This window comes from Strix aluco, chromosome 2 (genome assembly GCF_031877795.1).
Source record: "Strix aluco isolate bStrAlu1 chromosome 2, bStrAlu1.hap1, whole genome shotgun sequence".
Classification (NCBI taxonomy): domain Eukaryota; kingdom Metazoa; phylum Chordata; class Aves; order Strigiformes; family Strigidae; genus Strix; species Strix aluco.
In genome coordinates this window covers 31480655-31499090 of record NC_133932.1, presented here as the reverse complement: position 1 = coordinate 31499090, position 18436 = coordinate 31480655, and the positions used below count along the sequence as shown (strand labels likewise).

The following is an 18436-nucleotide window of genomic DNA, read 5'->3' as shown; positions in this document are numbered from 1 at the left end:
GAAACTAGTAATTTTCCCATACTTCAGTGGTCTTGGATCAAACTTCAGATGTTGGGGACTAGATATTTCCATGTTGGATGGGCAGAGATTCTGTATTACTACCCTCATTTTAGGTTTAAATATTTTTGTCAGTGAGCATACCACCATTAAAAAAGGACTCTGACACTGTTATCAACAGTATTTTGTGAGTTACCATTCTGAATTCAGTATCAGTAGTTTAACTGTTTAAATGTATAACAATGCAGATGGAAAACATACCAGTAAGGTCGTTAAATATTCTCTTAAGTAACTTACGTATTTAGTTACAATTTCACATTGGTTATTGTAAGGGTATGTGGAAGGTGAGTCTGCTTCATTAAGGTTTCCCAATCAAGGACCTTTTCAATGCAAAAGTGATAACAAGTAAAGGGGGCAGCAACAAACAAAAACACAGAGACACAAGCATGACAGACAGGGACTAACAGAGATGGTGACAAAGACTATCAGTCTCCAAACAAACTGATGGGACGGTGGTGTGGGCAACTGGAGCAAGTGAGGGTCTCTGCATCAGTAGTTGGAGGGGCCAGAGATGTTGGGAGTGTGTGTTGGTGAGTCTCAAAGCACACATGCCTGGAGTGCTAGTTATCAGGGCAGAGAGCAGTGGCTTGAGTAAATTTAGGGCCAGCAACTGGGTTCATACTGGGGGTGTAGACACCCCTGGGCTTGTGGTGCTGGCTTCTGGCAGAGGGGGTGTGTGATGTGCGCACAGTGTCTTCTCTAGACCTGGTGTACCTGGAGGTCTGTGTGTAATTCACAAGCTGGGTGAGCTGGTGAGTAGGGCAGGGGTAGCGGATGGGCAGAGGGACTGTGCAGGGGATGCAAGAACATGCATGTGTTTGTGCATCTAGAGAGTGTTCTGTGAGGGCTTTCACCACCGAACTTCAATCTCCACCAGCCAGAGAGGAGGAAGGAGGCTCAGCTGTCTGTACTTATAATGATTTATATGACCCCAGGCAGTGGTCTGTGTGGGGGCTGTTGAAGGCAATGCTTTGTCTGTGGCAGTCTGTGTAGCTGGCAGTGCCAGTGTCACGAGTGTGTGTATGTGTGGGTGTGTGCACACACGCATGCATCCCTAAGACACACACGCAGCCTTGCTACTGGTTGAACCTGCAAATGGGAAAGCAGCAGCTGTGTCCATTGGCCTGGGACAAAGACCCCTAAGGCTTCCAGGTGCGTTGGGAGGAACCCCCAGGCCCCCAGAGCTGCTGGTGGCAGAGGCTGCTCCCAACATTCCTTGGCAGTTACCTCTTATTTTTCTTGAATTCAAGAAAAGGTTCATACAATTGTTCATCTTTTTGTCTGTCCACTCAAGTTTCCCTGACTTATGTGTAGTAAGCATCACCAACCAAATTTCACAGAGAGTCTGAGGTTTCAAGTTACTGATTATTGCTATATATATATACCCATATATATATATAGGGTATATGGGTAGGAAACAAATCAAAATTAGTGCTCCTAATGAGAAACAGCTCTACTGTTATTTTTTTCCTCCCTCACAGCTGGGCATCAGCATATGTCATCACTAACATGTAGTTGCATCATAGTAATTCTGGTCTATGGTCAAGCCTATAGTTATTATGGGGGAACTAAAGAGGGAGAGAAGACATGACAAACTGTATAGGTGAGTTACTGACACAAACTCAGTGTCTCTGTACTTCCATTCTCTGTGGAACAGCATGCTGAAATATATGTATTTTTTTCCCCGGTAAATAACTCTTAAATCAACGTATTAATAAGAATTGTTGAGAAACAACATCAGATGCAAGAATCCAACCATGCATCTGACTGGCTCCAAATCTATTAATAAAGTAAAATTTAGTATCTCCCAGAAACTTCCATAGAAGAAACAAATACAACATTGGTCTTGCCACCTTTAGACTCCTCATCTTCCAATATAGGCCAGAGTATCAAGGATCAAAAGCCTTTATAGTTTTGGCAATGACTGTAGCTTTCAGGAACAAACATCCACTGCTCAAACATGCAGTCAATCTGCATTAAGTGGCACCCTCGTTTCCAATCTCAGCAAACTAGGCTGGAGGGCAATTAAGAGCTACCGACAGGCCTACTCACTCATCCTTTAGAGTCTGACTTCCCAGGTCTGTTCTGTAGAGAAACCGAAAGCTTCCAAGAGGCCAGACTGGTAGCCTTGGTGATCTCTCACAGGGAAAAAAAATGTCCAGACTTGAAAGAAAAATTGCAGCAGGAGGGCATTCTTTGCCAGAAACATGTTACACACACACTGGCCGCTTCGAAAAACATGCTGTACACTCAGGAAGCCTGAGGTTCCTGACTTCAGGTTGAGTGTATGGGTGGAGGCTTCCTGATTCTTAAGATTTGCTAAAGTTTCCTTTCCATTTTGTTTTTGTATCCTTCTAACAAAGAAAAACCATCATTCAAGCTCAGCTTGCTTTTGCTACTGACCTTGTGACAGTTGGCTGGTCTCATGAGCTGGTCTATACTAGTTGACAGAGACAGCTCAGCTGAAGCGTTCTCAGCTGAACAAGTCACCTCCATCTTGAATGAGCTGCCCCTTTCTTGCATGCTACATTTTTTCATTTCAGGAAAAGCTAGCATTGATGCCCTCCCACTAATATTATCCAGAGAAAGGGAGCGCATGCAGAACAGAGAAAACATAATAAAGCCCTCCTTAGTTATAGTTCCTCTCCCACTTCTTCTCATACTAATGGAGTCAGCGAGAGAGATTTTCCAGAACAGGTCTACTTGACTTGCATTAAGGTAGGCCCACAGGATGCTGTGCATCAACACAGCCTCTGCCAGGCCTGGAAGAACCTTCTGGGATCTTGGAGAGGTCTGGACAGTGTTTAATTTGGATTTCATCTGGTCTGGAGGCTATTATTTGGTTATAGAATGAATCATAGAATATCTGAAGTTGAAAGGGACCCATAAGAATCATCAAATCCAACTCCCTGCTCCTTGCAGGACTATCTAAAACTAAACCATATGACTAAAAGCATCATCCAGACACTCCCTGAACTCTGACAGGCTTGGTGCCATGACCACCTTCCTGGGGAGTCTGTTCCAGTGACCAACCACCTTCCTCTACAGTAACAAGAGTTAGAGGAGAAAAGAAAAATATATTTCAGACAGCTGCATTCAGTTGAATAGCTACATCTATCAGCCCCTGCCACTCCCTTGGTGTGGCTACACAAAAAGAACTCGGCATGGCATCTGAGCCATGCTAAACTGATCTCACTCTATCATACAAATAACAAAAGAACAAAATGCAAGCCATATATCATAAAAAGACAGAACCTAATCAAGCTTTAATATTACCTGAATTGTTTCTCTCTCTTCTTGCCTGTCCTGAGCTCTAAATGTATTAAGTTTTTCTTCCCCAAAAGTGACAAGAATATTTGACAGGAGCCCAGCCAACAGTTTGAGAGACCTCATTTGAGTATTAGCTCAAACAGATGAATAAAGCCTAAAGCTCAAATAGTTCTTTCACTTCCTAAATGCCCATCTCTCTCCATTCCAACCAAATGCAAAAACCAACCAACCAAACAAAAAATACCTCACATAACCCACAAACCTCACATGCACACTACTAGGATCCCTTTCTCATCTATCCAGCAAACATCAGGTTTTCCTCCCTGCCTCCTTAACTTCTCTAGCACATTACTGGAAGCCAATTGTCATTTTACATACGACATACATATATAAATACATAAATAGCCATTATAGTTGCTGACAATTAAAAAAAGCCATTGAATTACAGTTACCGACAATTAGCTGACTTACAGTTGTTCTCTCTCTAGTGCCTCACTTGTCTATCTTGTAAGATAATTAATGCTTCTCCTTTCTATCAGTTCTCATCATTTTTGGTGGAGGGAAACCATGCAGAAGTTAGAGAGTGAGCTACCAGGACTGACAAACAAGTCAGACAATCACAGAATAGATGAGGCTGAAAAGGACATCTGTGGAGCGTTTAGTCCAATCCCACATCAACTAAGAGAAAATGGGGACAAGACCAAGATTACACAAAGAGTCAATGGAAAGAGTAGCATCAGGACCCCTCAGGAAAGAGGAAGACAATCTTAACAGCTGCACAACTTCTGTATACATAGCTTGCATGCATTGTGTATATATTGAAAATAATCACAGCAGTGCCCATACTGTACCCTTAAACTCCTCTGCTTTTACGTTTTTGTTATCCGTTTCAATGGAAATTCCAGACACGTTATGATCTGCAAGGGGACAGAAAAAAAATAAAGATAATTCAGCAATAAACAATCACAATTTCGTATGTGCTTCAACAGCTACAAGCAATATTTTTGAGACTCCTTACACTGGACAGATTAGCTCTGTCTACTAGAGACAGCATGGGACTAAGACCTAGACCAGGGCTGGCCATGTAGGTGGCCTTGAACAATTAATCTTTTCCTCTCCAGGCCCTGGCACCTGTAAAAAACAGTGATATTTCTCTTTTACAGTAGCATGATAATATTTACATGTGAGAAGTTCTATATAAACAGTAGGCATTGTTTTATACTGGGGTAATGTCTCAGTCTATTTCTAACTGGGGAGACTTGTATTAATCCGTAAGTGTATTTTCCATTGTATTCCTGTTACAAGGCAGGCATGTTTACTGAAGAATACCATATACAGCTTCCATTGCATAAAAATATGTGTGTGGTAATCAGCAGTTACCTCAAATTCTTGTTGAAATGATAAGGAAAACATTAGTCAACATTTCTATAGTTTTATATCAAAGAGGGAAAACCCCCCATATATTCTTGGATATCTCTTGTATCAGGAATATCAAAATTCCAGAGAGAACAAGTGAAATAACTACTACCCCTACGTCAACCCCCACCCAGCCACTTCCTGCCTCACTGCACCTGACTACAAATCCTCCCTTAAGAGCTGCTCTCCTCCCAGGAAAGGACTCCACCTTGTTCCCTCACGATTCAGAAGCATTCCTGCAAGGCCCAAGAGTCAGTCACAGTTATTCTCCATATACTCCATGGCAGGCTACAAGTCTACTAAGTGCTTAAGAACAGCTAAACACAGTTCTGTACATGGGTTTACATTAACTTTTTTTTCCAAAAGCATCTCAAGTTCCCTTGGGTTTTGGACCAGTCTTGAAGACAGCATGCACACTCCTAATGCAGCACAGTCCATTTCCTCCATCCGCATCAGACAACTGAACAATTGCTACAGAGGGTATGAACAAGAATTGAGCCCCTGTCCCCATCAACAATACTGAGAAACATGGCTTGTTTAAGAGCATAATGTTCTGACTGATAGAAACTAGTCTTGCTTTACTCCTTTTAGTCTAATCTTGCTATTTACCGCTCATGCACACACCCCTCCTTCTTCACCCCCAAATAATTAATTTCCATTTCCCCTGCCCAGGAAAAGAGTTGCATACAACCTAGCAGACAGGTATCCAGTCTTGATCAAGACATGAGCAGACCAAGAATCTTTTGCTTGTTACCGTTTTGACAGCTGATTACTTCTACTGAAGCATGTGCCTCATTTCTCACTTGAGCGAGTCCATTTGGGCTTTCAGCTATGGGTTCTCACAGCTCTGAGTGAGCATATTGTTTTCTTTGTATGAAGGTACCATCACTGAATCATAGAATGGTTTGAGTTGGAAGGGACCTTTAAAGGTCATATATTCCACCCTGTCCTGGTTTCGACCAGGATAGAGTTAATTTCCATTGGAGTATTTCATACCATGTGATGTCATGCCCAGGTGGGCGGGCTCTCTCGCTTGCTCTCTCTTGGCTTTTCGCTGGGGGTTGGCACGGGCGCCGTCTGCTCGTCGGGCGGTATTGTTGCTGGGGGGGTGCGGTCGTCGTGCTCGGTAAGCCACTGCTGCATCTTACCCGTTTTCTTTTTGAACTCACTATTGTTACTGTTATTCTCTTGTTATATTTAGTAAATTCTTTCTTTTTTATTCAACCCACGAATTCTCTTCTTTCGTCCCTCCCCTATTTTGGGGGGAGGGGGAGGTGAACGGCCGGCCACGTGGGGTCTGGCTGCCGGCTGAGTTCAAACCTCCACACACCCCTCCCTGCAATAAGCAGAGACATCTTCAGCTAGATCAGGTTGCTCAGAGCCCCATCCAGCCTGACCTTGAATGTTTCCAGGGATGGGGCATCTACCACCTCTCTGGGCAACCTGTTCCAGTGTTTCATCACCCTCATTGTAAAAAATTTCTTCCTAGTATCTAGACTAAATCCACCCTCTTTTAGTTTACAACCATTATCCCCTGTCCTACTGCAACAGGCCCTACTAAAAAGTTTGTTCCTGTCTTTCTTATAAGTCCCCTTTAAGTACTGAAGGGCTGCAATAAGGTCTCCCCAGAGCCCTCTCTTCTCCAGGCTGAACAACCCCCACTCTCTCAGCCTTTTCTCATAAGAAAGGTGTTCCATCTCTCTGACCATTTCTGTGGCCTTCCTCTGGACCCTCCTCAACAGGTCCATGTCTTTCCTGTGCTGAGGAGCCCAGAGTTCCACACAGTACTCCAGGTGGAGTCTCACAAGAGCAGACTAGAGGAGGAGAATCACCTCTCTCAACCTGCTGGCCACACTGTTTTTGATGCAGCCTAGGACACAGTTGGCTTTCTGGGCTGCGAGAGCACATTGTCGACTCATGTCCAGCTTTTCATCCACCAGTACTGCCAAGTCCTTCTCTGCAGGGCTGCTCTCAGTCTCTTCATCCTGCAGCCTGTATTGACACTGGGGGCTGCCCCAGCCTAGGTGCACGACCTTGCAGTTGCCCTTGTTGAACCTCATGAGGTTCCTGTAGGCCCACTTCTGGAGCTTGTCCAGGTCCCTCTGGATGACATCCTGTCCCTTGGGCATGTCAAATGCACCACTCAGCTTGGTGTCATCTGCAAACTTTCTGAGGGTGCACTCAATCCCACTATGTCCATTAATGAAGATATTACAGTACTGGTCCCACACACCATCATGGTTTTCTTAATTAAAGATCATTCCTTATTGTTCAAGTCTGGCACTACAGAGGGAATTCTCCATCCAAACTGTTCCTACAGCCTATTCCCTCATAATTTTATAGTTTTTTTTTCCAGCATCCTTTAAAAATACAGATTGAGGTTCTAGCTGTATCTATAACCATTGCCTCTGCGAGTCATGAAGCAACAGAGTTGATATTTGAGTCCCAGCACTGTAGCAGAAGTTGTTACTCGTTCACTGTATCCTGTTGTGGCGGGTTGCCCTGGGCCAGCTGCCAGATGCCCACCCAGCCACTCTCTCACTTTCCCTCTTCAACATGACAGGGGAGAAAATAAAATTAAAAAGCCCATGGGTCAAGAGAAAGGGAGATCACTTAGCAATTACCATCACAGGCAAAACAGACTCAGCTTCGGCAAAATTAGTTTATTGCAAATTTAAAACAGAGTAAGGTTGTGGGGAATGATGGCTGTGGTCAGTCCATAGCAGCTCCTCTCTGCTGCTCCTTCCTCCACACACTTCTCCCCTGCTCCAGTGTGGGCTCCTCTCCATGGACTGCAGTTACTGCCAGAAGCCTGCTCCAGCACGGATCCTCCACACACTTCAGCTTCCTTCAAAGCATATCCACTTGCTCTGGTGTGCGATCCTCCACAGGCTGCACTGTGGATATCTGCTCCAGCATGGTCCTCCACGGGCTGCAGGGCAATACCTGCTCCACTGTGGTTTCTCCACGGGCAGCAGGGGATCCTCTCACTCTCCCCTCGGGGCTCTCAGGGCTGTTTCTCACACTTTTCCCCTCACCTCTGGCTGTGGGGCAGCGTTTTGCCCTTCCTTACCCAGGCTTTCCCCGAGGCGCCGCCATCGTGTCTGTGGGGCTCAGCCGTGCCCTGCGGTGGGTCGGCTGGAGCCGGCTGGAACCGTGTCCTCCCCTCACAGCCGCCCAACTGCAGCCCCCTGCCAGCGCGGGGCACCCACACCTGGTACCCCTGTATTACTCTTCAGAGTTGCTGCTTTCTAGATCTCTCACATTTGGAAGAGGGGAAGGAGATAGTACGTCCAACATTTCTTATTTCTAAGAGAATACAGCTTCACACTTGGCAACGTAAAGTGAATTTTCATATGTGCACATCACCAAAAGATCCAAATTTTTGTGTAACTATCCTGTCCTTAATATGTTTTAATTTTATCACCACCTTTGTGTTACCCCAAAATAGTTAAAGCAGAAGTTTTTAATACAAAAATAAGATGACGACAATTCCAGCAATGCCATTTATGTCCCCTTAGAACACTGAAATAGCAAAAAATATTTGCATTACAAATAGCGCTTGGAAATTTTTTCCACCTTATCAAGAAAGGAAACTTTCCTGTTGGACTTTAAAAAAAGAAATAAAAAACCCCAAATGACCCCACACACACCCTGCTGAAGCCAGAGGAGACAACCACTTCTCCAGCACCTCCCAAAGTAACCGTTTCTCTTGCATGTCCACACAGAGCCCATCTCCTTGTTTTTGTTCCAACTTGGTCTAGAATAAAGCCCGAAATCATTAAGTAATTTTCCTTTTAACCCATTAAGCCCTACTTAGATTTGTGGAAAGAAAATCAGCTTTTGACTTTCACCAAACTATGTTGTTTCTAGAACAATAAACACCCTGTCACCCATCTATATGCCAATAGATTTAAAAAAAAAAAAATCATCTTTATTGAAATAACATTTTCCTTCATGTGTTCAGGACGGGGAGGAACATTTTGTTGAGGCTCTGAGAGCAGCTAATGCTTGCTAACACTTAGGAAGCATTTCTAGGTCTCTGGCGTGTGGGTAAAGCCATTTATAAATTACTGGCACATCAACCTTCTCTGTCTGGACCCAAACCAAATACATGCAGTTCGCCACTTTATTACATTACACTGTTTCATGGACCCATAGATCTCTCCTTCTTTTTAACACATGTCACACAGCTCACTGTCACAGTCTAGGTATTCATAAGCTAGAAGTCAGAATAAGAAAACAGGTTGTATGACTTCTGGGGCAGGATCATGGTACTTCTCATTATGGAAGTTATCAGGAAATTACATACTTCTTATTGGGAGCTTGCAATTGCACAAAGTCTCCATATTTCTCCTTGTATCAAGGGATTTATAGAATACATGAAGAACCTATTATGCGGTAAGTTCAAGATACGTCAGAAAAAAAGAAGTTCAACATAAACACAGCCCTTCTCCTCACACACACAAACTACACATATACATGACCCTCTTCAAGATGCAGTACAGTCTGAATGGTGACTTAATGTGGTACAGAGATAGGTAACCGGATTAAAACCATTATATATTCTGAACAAGCAGAAAGACAGAAGAGCTCTTCAAAGCTAAAGCATGTCTTCCTTAAAATATCCTTATAGAAATGCCTCCACCAATTATTTAGAATCCCAGATTTAATCTTTGGGTTTTAATTCACCATATAAAAAGCAATAGTGAAAAAGATGACTTATTACTGTACCAGTAAACTTCTTGTTCATCAAACACTTTTATACAGACTGAAAAAAACCCTACTTGTATGTGTCAGTAAGTTCACTTGTTTAGAAGCAAAGCCCAAAAATACACACTTTCCATTTGATAATCACTCACACAGCTGTAAACTGATACTACTAGCTGGAGGAGTCATTAAGGAAGAGCATATTAGTCAAACCAAATCAAAGGAAACAGTGTGCCTGGAGGAAGTTACATGAGAACACAATCAAAACAAAGTAAAGAGAAAAAGCAGTCTTGTGGTATTTGTTTTGCCAAGTTCTAAATGGCAGGTGGTCTAGAGCAAAGCTTAACAAAGGATGTGAGAGGATACAGTAAGTTTAGGAAGTCCGATGTCCCAAGAATAAAGCAGTAACGAAGCCAACTCTCTTACTGAAATCCCCGAAGAGAATAGGAAACCAGACATCTGTTTGGTGTTAGCATCCTTCAGACACGTGACCACCTTAGGATAAACCATCAGCAACATGCTTAGATGCTGATGCAGACTTCTCAGCTATGTAACTACCTACCATGATGTACTCAAATGATACCTAGAATTTTGCCACAGTCACATCATTTAAACACTCATGTCTATTTTGGTTCTCCTGTTGCCATATTTTTTCTTAAGAGAAGTAGTCCATAGATTACATAGTCCATAAATGGGGGAGGGGGAGGAGAAGCTATCTGCCTTTGGACAGAATTAGTTGTGAATCACCTAAAAAAAAAAAAAAATAAAAGCCTAACTCCCATTCTTTGTAGTCTAAGAGACAGTTGCTACAACCAAAAGGCTATCAACCCTGCTCATGGTGGCACTGGCAGGCTAGACTATGTTAACTCTGACAGTTAACAGCCACCAGCCAGGGCTCAGACCCACCACTCTTCCCAGCCACATTGCTGTCAGTCAGTGTTTAAACAGCCTTTGTCTCCCACCAGTTCTGCTTGGTGAATGCTAACCTCTATCAAACATGCTGGAGAGAGATTGGGAGTATTCATAGCCTCTGCAGGAGTCTCCTGTGTTGGTCAGAGTTCTTAACTGATCTCTGAAATTGACGATTTAGGCACCAAAATGTAGCCTGAAATAACTGGAGTAAACCCAGCTTAAGTAAACATACCAAACATGGCATTAACACTTCAAACGTTGAACAAGTGCTAGAAGAAATTATCCCATGTCATGGGAAAAAAAAAGGAGAAAGAAGCTCAACTTCAGTTATCTTGAGTCTTAAAGAATAATAATAGAACAGGATTTACTCTGGGCAGAGTTTATCCGAATCACAAAAAACCAAGCCTGCATATCTTCAGCCACAGAAAACAAATAAGGGAGTAGTCTGAACAGGGGGCCTGCAGGGTGGGAATAATAAGCCCATACGAGGAGAGCAAGTTTGTATTTTAATAGGCATGGTGTGACTGCATAAAGGATGGTAACCTAAGAGAGAAGGCACATTTTCTGGCAGACCAGCTAAAGGGGTCTAAAACACAAAAGGAGCTTAAAGAGCTTCTCAGCCACCCCTTCACTTATGTGATAGCTGTCAGCAGTGCTTCTGTTGTGTTTTGGAAACTGCTAGACTTAAACACAGCAAGTTTTAGTCATTCAGACCCCAGAGCTGCTGCAACTCTGAGACCTGGTGGTAACGCATACAGGTCTTGAGAGTAGTTTAACATGCTGTGAAATACATGGCAAGATTTTCAACACTCTTACTGGTTAATTAGGACACAGACCTTGCAGATGTTTTTAATCAAGGAAAAAATGTAGGGATTCCACACTATGTACACATGTGCTATCTCTGTATCAGTGGCAGATGAGAAGTTTTTCTAGCAGCTTGAAGAAAGTGCTTTTAACGAAGAAGTTAAGTCTTCAGTCCTTACAACTATAAGGAAAACGATTCCTCGATACAAGCAGATGCAGTTCTGGTTTCCTGACACTACGAAGAAGTTGTCCTAGTGTATCTGTGCTGGTAGTGTTTCAAGCATCAGGAAAAAAATACGGCTAGTTATTTTCAATCCTTAGACAGTACAAGAGCTGCAGTATCTTGGTCTTGACTCTTGGGAATGACAGATACAGCAGAAGCAGCAGGCTTTTAGATACTCATCAGGTTCAAAGAATAGAGGGATGCAGGGAAAAAAGCTCACTGGCAGAGTAACAGACCTTACCTTCTGTGTTGTAAGCAGTGCCTTTTCCGTAAGGAGATTTAATAAAAACCTCATGAAAAGCCTTGTAATGAACCGCAATTTGTGCGGATAGATATCTGCTCACTTCCTCTCCCCTTGTTTTATACAAGCCCTCTCCTGACAAATTTTTTTATTCATGGAAAAATGGACTAGGTTTTTGGAGCAAGGGAAGAGCAGGGGCAGTGGGAAGAAAAGAGCTAAATCCAGTATTTGGTTTGGCTTCTCGTTTGGAAGAGCAGCTATTACAAAATTAGAATTCCATCTCTACAGCTGAGTCTGATACAAAAAATTGACCTTCCCCCCACCCCCAGCAAAACCAAAAGAATTTCCCCAAAACCCAAAGGCATTTTCCCCCTCTTCCAGCCCAGGCTCAGAGCCATGCACAATGGAGTAATCCTCCACTCCGTTTGCTCTCCTGAGCAGAGCTATAAATTTGAAGCTGATAACAAGGCCAGCATCCAGATGGTAGGTCTGTTTGAAAGCCACTGCACTCTTTGGCAACTGGGCAAAACCTTTGTAGCACCATTTTCCCTCCCTTCTCCCCCCTAAAAAAAGGCGGCTAGGAATTTGAAAACAGTTGGAAAGCAAACAGCAACGGTATATGGATTTACTACTTATTACATATCCAGAGGTCTAGAACCTAATACAAAAAAAGTGCTTTTATTTAGATGTAGCATAAAAATAAAAACAATCTTTCACACTCATCTGTTACAGAAAGTAGGTTTTAATCAGCTTCAGTAACTCTGCCTTCGTAATGGAAATCACATGAGGAACAGAATGCAGAACTGCATTTTCATCCAGCCAGGAGTTATTTAAACAGGGGAAGAGAAGCTTTGCCAGAAAGTGACTAATAGTAGGATTTCTACCTGTATTAAAAGCTGGTATTGGATGATCTGAGGAGCTCTCAGTCTCACAGGGGAAAGAAGTTCTTATGTTAAATGCCTCAACTACAGAGCAGACTAGCAAAGATGTCTTCATTTATAATGACAACCTAAGAATGAGTTAAGCCTCCGCTTTGTGTGCGCTGTTTAGTGCAATCTGGAAGGCTAGCACACCAGCTGATGGTGCTTTTACTCTCAACTTTCAAGTTAAGCAAAAAAAAAAAAAATCCTGAAAGTAGTAAGAGACTGAAGTTTCAGAGCAAATTATCTAAAGTTATCAGTAACGGTCCTAAGAGTTTAAGATCATGTTAATGATTCATTTCAGAGCAGAGCCCCAAGGACGGTTGGCTCTGGAAACACAAAACTGGAGTGCTTGTAGAGGAGAAAGTAGGGAATAAAAATCAAGTGGCATGGGACAAGAAAGGAGGAGATTTAGGTCAGCCTTTCTGAAGAAACTGAACACCAAAGCACAACAACTCCAGATAAACTGAACAGCCTTCTAAGTGCTTTCAGCACTCACAACACTGAAAGATTACTACATGAGATGGTGTGAGAAATTCTGAGAAGAAAATAAATTTCCAATTAATTTTTATATAATTACCAATAAAAATGTAACATTCAATTCCCTTTGAAGTTTGGGGTTTTTTTTTACCTTCTCTTTTTCTGCTCACACAGAAGAGAGGAACAGTTTGAATTCATGGCTCGCAAAGGTTCAATCTAGCGTGGAGTTTATTCCAACAGAGTGACAATCCAGAAAGCATATGCTATTAACCAAATAAATATTTATAGCTCGCACTTTTACAAGACTCAAAACTCCACTACTCTTTTTGTCTCCATGGCAATTCAGAGGGAGCTTCTGAAAACGGGGGATGGGGTTTTAAACTAGTCAGGCTCTCACAAAAAAGCCTATTTTCCAGCCCTCTCCCAGTCCTGCTCAACACTGGTTTCCATGGCAACTCAGCAGCAGCTCAAAGACAGCTTGTAACTGCAGAACAAGCCTAGAGCTGCTTCAGCTCTTGCTTGTTTTAAAATGCATCAGGATGCTGATGACTTGTATCTAGTACCATCATCCTTCAAAAGACCATGAGAACAGGCCACGGGAGTAGAAACTCCCTGCTACTGCTGTCCCACCCACCTCGTATCACACACTACCGCAGTGATCTGAAGAAACACATCTCCACCAGTTGAATTACGAGGTGTAACTATTCAGCAAAACACTTGCCTGTGCAAATACCTAGAGACACTGTTGCAGAACTATTATTAAATTTACAAAACAAAGCTAGGTACCCAGTGCAAACTGGCATGTTCCTCTGAAGTCAGTAGTACTAATCTACATCAACTGTAAGATCTGCCCTGAAACACAACAGAGTTGGGAAACTGGAAGAAATAAACAACCCCCCTCCAAGACCCACACAACCATTCTCGCCCGTAATTTGAGATAAAATCTCTGATAAAATCTTGAGAAAAAGATCTTTGAAATCTCCTACAACTTTTAAGTGACTTCTGCCAGAATTGCCAAGCAATTTGAAAAGGATAAACACTTTCAAGAAGTTGCATCATTTATACACCTACAAATACAGACATTACTTATCTAAAACCCCTGAACACAAATTTAGTTTACTTTCCAACTGTGCTAACCACATTAGTTACAATTCCAGTAGACACTACATGAAACTGGAGTCCCTGCTCATTCAGAACCAGTGAAGTCATTCAAGCTCCCTCTCTGTAGGATCATGTTTCCAGATGCTAGGAAGAACATCAAGACTCTACAATTTTAAATCGCTGTAAGTAAATACATTGCTATAGTGAAGAAATGTCTCTTCCCATAGTCAGTCTTACTCATGTAAACTGGAACCAAATTTCCTGTGCATCCTCAGTCCCTTCTCAAGTTTATAGCAGTTTTTCCCCCAGTAGGTCTTCTCAAACCCTTTTTGATTATCTAAGCATTTCTACATAGTGCTTTCACTGCAGAGGATGAGTACGTATGAATATGTATTAAGCTCTGGCTTCTAAAGGTATAGAAGTAGCTAACTAACCATAATGGTGCATTGCAAACAGATCCGAAGTAGCAGGTAGGATAGCTAATTTCACCGACTATGCCCAAATGTCTCATTTTCAGCAATGTGTAATAATCAAAGCCAAGTCAGCATTGTCACCTTATGTCCCCCACTGAAGGGGATGATACATCTGAAAAACATTCATTTAAAAAAAAAGTTGCTCTCCCTGAAGCAGCTATTGACCTAGAATATACTTCTATACTAAAACGCAACAGATGCAAGAATAACTCCTTGTGGTGAGTTTTTAAAGAGGGCTTTCCAGACGCTTTCTCTCATTCAATTTTTCATGACTTTGGGACATACCATGACTTCATTCTAGCTAGCACGTCTATTAAAAAAACTGAGCCAGTGTCTTTTCAAAAACCCTAGGAAGTTCTTTAAATACAAATACTCAGCAAGAGCCTTGTGCAATGCTTTGTGAATTTGGGCTTTCTGAGGAGATGTTTCCAACAGCTGGGGATGGTGGTGGTGTTTTCACTTCAGCAAATTTTACTCGAACCATGGATTTTAGGACTGCATCCTATTAGTGATAAACAGCACTGAACTTAGCTCTTTAACTTTTTTCCTCCAGACTACAGACCAGATTCTTTGTTAATATGAGCTGGGAACATGACCACTTCTCTCCTGGCCAAAAGAATATGGTGGACCCTTCCTAATAATCCAAATGGAATTGCCAAATTAGCACATCCATTTCCACTCACACATTATTTCTTACACTGACAAGTTTGCTCAATAGTCTCCTCCTGCCAGAAGCATCCAATGGTCATGTTTGATGACTATTACATTCAATCAACATCATAGTTTACAGTGCAAATGCATATCTTTAGCCTTAATTCTACAGGCCTTTAATAGACAATTTAGTTCTTTAAATATCAAATTTTAAAAGAAGCATCTTCCACCACATTTGAACAAGACTGAAGCCACTCCTTCAGTTAAGGCTGATATGTATGGAGGGGAGCTAGAACAAACAGAAGATGTTTTGCACACTTAAAGGAGAAGGGTGATTAGAAGAAATCCTCCGGAAGGTAGAGCTAGGAACAATAGGTCACAGTATAATAGCTGCCAAGTTTTCCTTAAAGGGGATGAAGAGGGTAAAAAAACAAAACAAAACCACTACAGTCTTCATCACATTAAAAGCTACACAAGCAAAACAAGGTATGGGTATTCAGATTAGAAATCTGAACACGGAACAGGAATAAACATAATAGGGTAACTCTGTGCTTTGTTTATTTATTTTTAAATCAAGCATAAATGTTAACTTGGTGCTCATTACAGCTTTTCAACAGAAGAGATGTGTTAGGAGCCACACCCTCAGAATATTTGGGTAAGGTTCACTAATGAAACACTCTGCTGCTTTGCGTCAGAAGAAGGGAAAGCTCAGTATGTGAGCTAGCATTCACAATTGACGGCTTTGCTGCTTCATGTAATAGGATTTGATGATCTTGTCTGCAGGTACTTAAACTAAGAAAGTACCAGCTGTTTCACACCTGCAAAAATGAAAGAAAAATTACATCAACAATTCTGCAATGCTGTAAAACTGCAACAAAAAAAATAATCCAGGAGACAGAATGATTTGTATGGAAGACAAATAATCTTGTCAGAATTAAATAGCCAAACTAGTCACAGTTCAGAGTCAGAAATAGTAGCAGGAACATGTAGAGCTGGAAATTTTTTTTTTAAGCCATTAGATTTTGTTTGTTTGTTTAGAATAAACCATATCTGATTAAGGATTTGGCCCACTGGGTCACTACCTTCTCAAGGACAACTTTGTGGTTAAAAGTCTGGTGGTTAGCATGTCTGTATCTGGAATACTCTGCAGCACACAAGATTCAATATCATCAAAATAAACGTGCTAAATTTCTAGAATACTTGTTAGAGTCACTAGATCAACCCATTTCATGAAACCATGACTCTCAGATAGGCATATACGCTGTAAACTACTGTTTTGCCATCTCCTTTGCCTGCTTCTGCCAGTATTCTGTTTGTAACCGACTGCTCATGAGATACTGATACTCTAGAAACTTGTGTGACACTATTATTGCTTAAACTGAAGTTTCCTTTAGAAATAAGACTAAATACCACTTTGAAGGTGCTTGTGCTCCTTCAACTCAGGTCAACTAATTTCAGTTTAAGGATCTCTTTTTGAGAAAGACGACCAAAGAACAGGCAATCCCCTGTTGTTGCAGAGCTGACCTGCCTGCAATGAGCCTGGTACAGAGCAGGCATCAGCAATGAGTGGTGAAGAAATCAAGAAGGACAACAATATGGCTTGTTGAATAATAAATTGCTACCAGCATTTCTCTTCTAGAAGAGGAACTTATCACCAAATAAGTAAAAGTTCAACAGTCCTGCTGAAAGCACATTTGTAAAATAAACCCATAAAGTTATTGTTTATGTTTATGAGTGCCAGGTATTGTTTTAGGGCAGATAAGGAACAGGTTCTTACTCTTTCCTGTGAAAGAGCATCCACTTCAGAGCTTAGAGATATGCAACTCTTCGTAGCCAAGTCTACACATATCTTCTACTTACACAGTCTGATTTCTTAACTAAGGTCCTTGCCACATCTAGCCATAGGAGCTTCCTTGGATGTTATCTGTCCACCCAGCACACTATTCCCATCCAAAGGCAGAGGCAGCTAAAGAACATGGACTGTCTACCCTTTAGTCACCACAGCTGACAGTCTAAAATAATCAGATTTCATACCGTATTTTCAGTACAAGATTTCAGCATGGGTCCATAAAGTTATATGGGATTCAAATGCAGCATATAGGTGCAGGACTGCAGCCTTAACAGCAACATGATGCGGTAAATAATTTTTCTAGTTTTCACATGATTAGTCCCACCCCAAAACTGAAAGTGTTTAAGCTACTAATGTATCTATATTGGACATATAGATATATTGGACATATTTTAAATAGTATGCCTGTAAATAAGGTTACTAGTACTCCAGTCAACTTCTTTATGTACGTATTGGACACACAAGCTACACTCTTAGTTCAACTGATATTATCTCTAGCTATGATTTGTCCCTCTCCTTCTCTTTGTATTCATGCAATATGAGCTAATTCACCTTCGAAAGAAGGGCAAATTCCTCCTTACCTCATCCCAATATTTTCTTAACTGCTTGTAACATGTAACTTCTGCTGAGTCCACAGGTACAGCACCGCTTCAGTAACAAACAGCAGCTCCGTTCCTTGCCCACCCTGTTCTAACTGCAAAGCTGCGCTTTTGCTTTAGGGGCAGGGGGAGCATACACTGATGCATACAATCAATTGTTAAAGATGCCAATAAGATACAGGTACAACTTTGCCCCCCCCCCCCCCCCCAAATCAGATGAAGTTAAAACCAGTTGTGTTCAGAGTTTATCAAATGCTAGGCTGATCCTAAATACTGACTTATTGCCAGCTTTCCAAAGTGAAGTGTAAAACAATCTTTTGGGTTTAGTAGATTTTGTCACACAGATATTCTTTTAGGTTCTATTATTTTACTAGAAGACAAAGTATCTGTCTTAAAGTTCTATGACATTTTTGAGAACGGTCAGTGTTAGGTTAATGGTTGGACTAGATGATCTTCAAGGTTTTTTCCCAACCTAGATTATTCTATGATTTTCATAAGAAAATATGAGTTTTCTGTGACTTTTTTGTTAGACTGAAGACTATCTTAAAAAGAGAAAAAACTTCTGCACAGCTTTGACATTCTGTAGAAGACATTAAGTTTGCTTTAACTCAGGAAAGATGTTCTGCACCTGAAAGTCTGTACATATAAGAGAAAGAGGAGGGGGACGGCCACTTCTGTTTATACAGCTTTCAAAAGCTTTGAATAAACTTCAAATAAGTTTAAATACTTA

General features: G+C 41.6%; 1 protein-coding gene across 1 annotated transcript in view; it reads right to left on the bottom strand.

Annotated features, from left to right (window-relative positions):
- Positions 1-18436, bottom strand: part of JAM2 (junctional adhesion molecule 2) — a 38299-nt gene that overhangs the window by 10582 nt on the left and 9281 nt on the right. Inside the window, exon 2 of the mRNA XM_074813885.1 lies at positions 4179-4244. Within this exon, the coding sequence (XP_074669986.1) occupies positions 4179-4244 (66 nt within the window). The remainder of the gene's footprint in view (positions 1-4178; positions 4245-18436) is intronic.